At 31.3% G+C, this 8,140-nt stretch overlaps 1 protein-coding gene across 1 annotated transcript; it reads right to left on the reverse strand.

Moving 5' to 3' along the window:
• Window positions 1-483: 483 nt before the first annotated feature.
• LOC113230423 (larval cuticle protein LCP-30-like) lies at window positions 484-7,316 on the reverse strand. Its single transcript, XM_026464352.1, has 4 exons — window positions 7,220-7,316; window positions 6,919-7,007; window positions 5,748-6,008; window positions 484-1,250 (listed from the first exon to the last, which is right to left on the reverse strand). Exons 1-4 carry the CDS (start codon window positions 7,232-7,234, stop codon window positions 995-997), a joined length of 621 nt encoding a protein of 206 aa, XP_026320137.1. The 5' UTR covers window positions 7,235-7,316; the 3' UTR covers window positions 484-994.
• Window positions 7,317-8,140: the final 824 nt, after the last annotated feature.

Here is an 8,140-nt window from a genome sequence, read left to right on the forward strand (position 1 = left end):
TTATCAAAATAACTGGCGATTGGTCACTTTTCCGGATGAAGACCTTTCCGTAGGAAGTCCAGCAGAATTTGTACCCTTTCGATTTTTTAAGATCTCGAGCCAAGTAATATAGACGGGAACCTTTGGCTGTGAGGTGCTCGGAGAGAAAGAAACCTCCACACACAAACAAAATGTCTTCAACCTTTGTTGAAGACATTTTGTCGAAAAGTGTTAGTCTTCAGCTCGATGTCTTACTAAGATTACATTTTAAGTATATTATTTCTATCTTTTACTTTATTGCATTGCAAACTTGTAGGAATTCTTAAAAATTTTCATTTCTTAAAGGGGAATAATATAAGAGGAGCTACAAATAAATACATAATTTTTAAAAATATGATAGAAAAATTTTGTTTTTCATTATAATAAATTTATTATCACAATTCATAAATAAGTAATTACAATAGGACAATCTAAGTTCTTAAAAATAATGTATAAGTTACAAATTCATTTCTAGAATATTTACTCTGAGGTTTTTCCAAATTAACAATTTATTGCCGAATTAAAACTAGAATAATCAAGAACACTGCATATGCGTGTAAAGCAATTTTTCCAGAAGTAGATAATTCAGGAATATTAAGCTTATCAGTGTACACCCAACAGAACAGCATGGATATCTCTAGCGAATATGACTGTATTTTCAGCATTCATTTGAATGTATTTTCAGTATTCTTTTTTTAAGACACTCGTACAGTCAAGTACAGGTGACCATACATAGGAATGAGCATGCTTACATAAAAGTGCACTCTAATATTTTATGACAAAAATATTTTGTAGGTCACGGAAATCAGTTTGGATTAAATGGCTTTTATTATATTTGAAATGTTCATACACGTGAGCAGTATATTGTACCTATTCCAGTTATAAGTCTTTCATATAAATACTGTTTCAATTACACTATTGCATACTCATTATCAGTCAAAAAATGCGTAAATAACAAATTCCTTTTAAATTAAATTTATACCTTTCTATACTTAATTACTGGTACTGTTTTGCTTTCCTTCTTCATAACCCATTTTCCTGAATATGGGGTTTCTATCCTCTTCAGTTTTGGTCGGAATCCATTTTCGTCAGCAGTATAGTCGACTCTGTACATAAAGCCATCAGGGCCGATATACTCGTAAAAACCTTTAGATGCAATGCCTTCATCGATTGTATTAAGATTCTTTACAACAGCCTTCTCTTCAGCTCGGATCTTATTCTCGGTTTCGAAGCTGTAAAAACGTTTTTATTATTGTTAAGTTTTTGTAGCGCACTTAGGGACCTTTAAGTTATACGGTTTTTGCGCGTAATGGAATGCATTGAAAATAAAATAAGTCCAGAAAGTTCTAATTCAAGATTTTTGAATTATAAGTCAGGGAGTATGGTGTAGTTAGCATCAAAGCCGGTGAACAGCTACCTATTTATATTGATTTTATTGAATACCATTATGTTTCACTATCATTATCATGAAAGACATTAGACCTAGTTTGAGTTCAAGTCTCCCACAAATGTAACTAATCTAAATACCTTATTTAATATGCATCCTGTAGCTTTGTGAGGAGAAAATAAATAATTTTGTATTTGTTATTGTACTATTAATTTCTTTTTTGTGAAATTATTCCACTATTTTGTTCTAGTTAATGTCTAATTAATACAAAGATCGAACACCGAGAAAAATTTCTATGATCAGACAAGACTCCAACCTGCGTGTGCAATGCCAATCTAGGACAACCGTTACAGTTTAATTACAGAAAACAAAAATTTTGTTTTAAGAAATAGCGGTGAATTAATAACAAAAGTTCATATTTATTTAGGGTTAACCTAGATCTCCTATAAGATCACATGTAATCTCTATATGATAAGTAATTCTGATACACGTACATTATTGGAAATTACCATTACAACAGGCACCTATGCTGCTCTCACTTTGTACTCTTATAGTGATCTATTTTTTATTACCAGCCCCCTTAATTATTAATTTGTCAACTGTCTGAAGAATGTTAGAAGTTATAACCAATGGTCGGAATAAGGTGTTCCAAATCAGTAGATAAATGTCTATATATAGATAGAACGAGTGACATAGAGCGGTTAAAACCACTAAATATTAACTAATTTACTTTTGGAGTTCCGGATTTTCGGAAATAGTTTTACTGCTTCGTACGATAAAACTATTCACTTACGATGCTGAAGTTGCGATGAAGAAGTAGGTAACTAAACTTCCACATAAGTAAATATTTTTTAATGAGCTACAAGTGCCTACAAGCATTATTTTGTTTCAACTAATAAGGATACTGTAAAAAAAAGTAATTTGAAAAAAATAATTAGTGTTTGGTGGTTTTAACCACTCCATGTCACCCCTTGTATCTATATGTAGACATTTATCTACTCATTTGGAATACCCTTTTCCGACCATTGGTTTATAGCCAATGCCATGAACGTCATCAACCTTCTACAAGGTGTGATCAAAGAGAAGCATAATAAGGTAGAAACTCATTAATTTAACATATGTTTATTAAATAAAGCTTATTAGATTTGTAAACCCACAATAATCAAGGAAATACGTGGAACTTAATATACTTTTTTCCGGAACACGACTTATCAAAGATTAACATTTAGAATGCTAACAATGTCTCAAGGAACACTTCCGAAACGGATTATCGTTTTATAATGACACGCCTTTCAACAGTTAACGGATTATCGTTTTAAAATGACACGCCTTTCAATAGTTTCAATATCTTTACGACAGTTCCTCTTACTTAGATGATCTTTGTCGAAACATAATAGTCAAGGTGTCAAGTATTCTTTTTAGCCTCGTGAATTTTTTGTTGGCAAATTTGTACCTTATTTCTTCCCGTTAGCAATGTACTCGTAATGTGCATAGTTTGAAGATAACTGTTGTTATTAGTTAGCTTATATATGTTTTCAATAATGTCTCGACTCAAAAATAAAATAATTTTTAAGTACATCAGAAAGTAATTTGGAAGAAAGTTTTAATTGGAATTTCTCTCGACAATATTTCGAGTCGTGGTGATAATTTGGTCACTCAAGCTAACATAATCACGTTAAAAAAGTTCGTTCACGTTAAAAAAGTTCAATTTTAATTTCGGTATTAACGTGAGTGAGTTGATTTATTCGTAATATTCGAGAAATTTATCATAAAAGAGTTGAATATTATGCTTTAAATATTAATTATTTACACTTGAGCTGCCTCGGTGTATATCTTCAGGTATAAATACTTAATTGAATACATACCAATTTAGTTTCTAAATAAAATACCAACTCAACTAAGCTTCGCATCTATAGACGGTATATATCTATATCTGAATATCACAAATGATAATAAATAGTATTGAACTCTAACCTTAAGAGCACCATGTTTTATTGTAGGTCAAGGTCTTTAAATATTTGTATTGAATAATTGATCTGTTTTATATATACCAAGTTGTACTAGTGCAATATATCAAGGATAATGACCCTTATTTTTCGTTTTATAATATAATACTTAATATACATATTTGTTAGCTTGTTTAGAACATTATTTATGTTCCTCTGTATTTCGTTACATATTGATGATTTTTTACTAGGTACAGTACATCAATTTTACTATATGAAAATATTGTTTGTTTTCAACTTCTTTTAAAACGTAAATAATTAAACATTTAATGTTTTTCAAAATTCCTGTTTTCCAGGGAAAACGTGCATAACCCCAAACATTTTTATTTGTTTTGCTAATCTGTTTCGTTTCATATTATTTATGAAAAATTTGTTTCAGATACAAATGTGCCGACAGACAAAGAAAAGCAAATTCGTAAATTTAAGGTATATAATGTTACTTTGTTTAGAAAATTATTTATATGCCTCAGTTAATGTTGAAGTTTAAATTCAACACACGAAACTATAACATTGAAATTCATGTGTTGATAACGGTTTGATTGAAAAGTAGGCATTATCCTAATATCTGAACGACGGATGACTAGAAATCAGGACAAAAGCTTTCAACATTAGATGAAAATACGGATACGCAATTTATAATTAAATTTTATCAGTCTATGAAAGACATTGTTCCCTTGACAAATCCACATGTTATTATATACGTCAAAAGTGTTTTATCTCATGGAAGTTATAAAAATAATGAGAACTACATGAAACAAATGATATATTATTGAAGTTTAGACAGATCAGCGACTAATTTCATTCGTAGAATCTTTAAACCCCTGTCATGAAAAGTTGATATTTTGAAGATGTGACCTTATTACACCAAAGGTGCGATATATCCGGAAAGAAACAAGATGTACCATAAATCTTTTTACTGAAATGACTTACCTATACACTCGTGTGATACATTTGACATTAAAATGTTCAAGGCCTATTCTAATTTCGGACATTACATTAATTTCACGAATTCTGACACGATACTTTAACTTATGTGGAATTTCTAGAATTGACATTTGAAAGATATATCTGTTTAATTTAAAAAAATTTACTGGGATGGTCTCTCGGACTATAATTTTAGTATACTTAATTTATTAGTCTATTTGTTTCTTTACTCTTTAACTTAAAGCTGAATATTCTTATCTTGGATTATTTCTCTCAAAAAAGTATTTTTATTATAATGTTCTCTTGAGAATATTCGGTTATAAATCATTCGCGCCGTAACGCTGTGCAAATGAGACTTCGAAATTCGAAATAAAATAATAAAAACGCTGTATGATGTTCGTGAGTGCATGTATGTGCGTGTTAGGCGTACATAATAATTTCACGTAGGTACCACCTTTTTCTTGTACTTCTAGCAATAGTATTTTAACTTCTAAATATTATAAATGTTTTTATTTTTGTCAAACAACCATACCACCTAGTCTTAAACCAAGGAATACCCTGTACCAGGTGTACCAGAGCAACGAACCCGAGTCAAATTCAAGAGCTAAAACTCAAGAACAAACAAGAGTCTATTAAGACAGTCGTCTCATAAATTGGTTATATCGAGGAATCAAAACCGGGACTTTCGTATGCAAAGTATGCATAGGTGTGAAGTTTCAAACCCACTTTGGGCCAGCATTGTGACCTATGCCTTAACCTATGCCTTAGAAGCAGTGGGATCTAAGTCATCAAATGCTTTTGCGGTGGGAACTATAACTGACAAAAGTTCTATCGTCAACAGATGAATAATAAAGGAATGTATACGCAACATACATTTATTTATATATATATGCATTATAAGCCTAGAGTGTAAAATGTTTATGCGACTTAGAAAAAAATGCGACCTGTTTAAGCCCGACTAAAATATTTATAACTACATAAATATACGAAGTAGTGTTAATGCATTCGTTGGTATAATTTAGCATAGTGTCAGCTAGATTGAATCATGTTTGTATAATCATTGAATTCACCGCTAAACCTAAGGCTCAATTTACATTACGACGGAACGGAATGGAATGCTTCCAGCGGATTTGGCAGGCTTCACCGACCACAGCTGCGGAATCCTCACGAACGCGCGAGCATTCTCGAGCATGCGCGAGAATTCCGCGGAAGTCGCGCGATGTACTTTTTGGTTCGTATCTAGTTTGTACGTTACACAATTGATCATAAAGTTCATTACGCTATGTACATTATATTATGTTACAAACATTCGCTTCCATTCCGTTCCGCCGCAATATAAATTGAGCCTTAGGAATGACATTGCTTCAAGCCGTCTGCTTTTACCATTATAAGGCTAAAAGTGAAATACTTACTCAAAATCATATTTATCCTCGTCGTAGTTATGTACTTGTCTAATAATTTTAATTCCATTGTTCTTGTAGTAACCTTCCTTATAGAAGGGGTTCAGCTGAGCCGGTGGCGTCAAGACATGTTTATAAACATCAACTGTTTCTTCGCCGACATAGGGTTCATAGTCGTGTGTGTAAGGGCCATATCCTCCGTCGTAAGGGTTGTCAATATGAATGTAAGGGTTTGGTACATGAATATACTTTCCTTCGTCTGTCGGTATGTATCTAAAACAAATTTAGCATAAATAATGTGAAAAGAAATAGGAAAAAAATGTTTGATGCTTTTTTTCCGAGGAATTTGGTTGGTAATTTTGAAAACTATTTAATTATTGGCCTTTGAATAAATAAGTCTGAAACAAATATCATTTCCATACAGTCAAAGTGGGTCCATTACAGATAACTAAGTAAAAAATTCAACAATAAATAATAATAAAAAATCTTTTATTATAAGACAAAACAGCAAAGGCCATGGTTGTTACTATAAGTATTAGAACTCTTTGATTATTCAAACATGAAATAAAATTGGAATGGAAAATAAAATTTAAATCGTCAAAATTATCACGTCAAAACTTAATTTTCTTCAAAACACGTAATTGAATACGAAATGACACTATTTTTCTTTTCGTTTGTATCACAATCGCGAACACCTAAAAACTCGATACATAATTGATATTCATTAAAACCATGCATTAAAAATATTAAAATCACAACTTCAAAATTATCGAATGTAAATAGCATTGTCTCAAAATTAATGTAGAACCTTTTGAAATTGTTAAAAACAAAGTCAAAGATGTTATAACGTACTAAAGTTTTAATATTCTAAAGCGAATTTCGTATATAACATTTCATACAAGAAAATTAGATTAGAACTAAAGTGCGGTGCCCTGTTTGCCAAACTAAATAATACAGACTCGTGCTTGAGTGTCACACGTGTGTTGATAGATAGGTTAGTCAATTTAAGCTCTAAAGTAAACAATCTATGTTTTTGTTATAATTGCTTCCCTTGCTTGTTAAGATTGTAATAAAATCATATTTCGTATGTGTATATATAAAAATAATCTACAAACAAAATCCTTAAAGTATAAAGTTAAATTGTGGTATTCCTTGGGAGTATTGTAAATTGGCATTTACTTACTTGCCGCTATTTCCATAATGGTGAGGATGCCATTTACCGTCGTCTGATGGCGCGCCTACAACCGCCACCACACAGATTGCTAGGACCAACTGAAACAATAAAAATAAATCATTAGAAATTTGTAAAACAGCCTTCTTTATCAAAATATTGAACCTAAGAGTACATTTAGGTGACAATATTTTGTAACCGAAAATGATAGACTTATTTCAATGTTTCTTGTTTTCTAAATAAAAATTATAGTCCTTATCAGTAAAAATAAGGAACAAGATTTTTTTTAATACTAAATGCAATTTTGTCGTACCGGAGAAGAAATCATCTTGAATCACTGAAAATTTTAAAATACGCAGGATTTTACTTCACTAAGCTGGTTAGGTTCACTATGAACACTATACGGAAATAATTAATAAAAGTTTTTTTTAATCACGACACAGTACTCTGGTACACTCCTTAGAGAATCCAAAATGCTTGTGATGATTTCGAAATCGACGCTTCGCTTTTATATATTTGCAACATCCAACTCATCTGCGCAGGAGACGCCGCAAACACTTGTGCGTCACACATACCGTATCTCACGCAACCTTATTTCATCTTCATAAAATCATTACTGTCTTAAACATAAGTTTGAAATTTCCTTAAACCTACTTGAAAGTGTAACCAATGAAACCCATACCTTTTCATATTATTAGTTGGCAATTTTATGAATTTGTGTCAAATAGAGGATCTGTGCTCCTTTCTTTTGTTATTTACTGAGCCACAAGGTTCAATCATATTAAGATGAGTATGATTGAATTTTATGGCTGTAAAGAAGTAAGTCTCTTTAATTGCCGAATAACGTTCCCTTGTAACACCGTAGATATAGTTTAAGAAATTATGCAGGAGATACGAATAATTCCTATGAAATTTAAAAAAATTGCCTTTGTTTTACCATACCTTTAGGTAGATTCTATTTGTATTTGTAAACAGAGAATTGAATAACTGAATTCCAATTTAGAATAATAATAAAGCTATATTTTGCTGACTTTCGCGGCTATTCACTATAATTGGTTGTTGCAACACGAAAAAAAGTAAAAAGAGATACCGTAGTACAAAACCTGTAACTAATAGTCATACCACAGTAGGACGTTACTAGTGCTAATCATTTAAACAAACATTATTAAAAGATTTTTATATCTGACCTGTGTAAGTTGTATTAGATGAGTAATTTGTATAGCAAATAAGCAAG

Source organism: Hyposmocoma kahamanoa, unplaced genomic scaffold (assembly GCF_003589595.1).
Source record: "Hyposmocoma kahamanoa isolate Upper Pololo Valley unplaced genomic scaffold, ASM358959v1 63, whole genome shotgun sequence".
NCBI lineage: Eukaryota > Metazoa > Arthropoda > Insecta > Lepidoptera > Cosmopterigidae > Hyposmocoma > Hyposmocoma kahamanoa.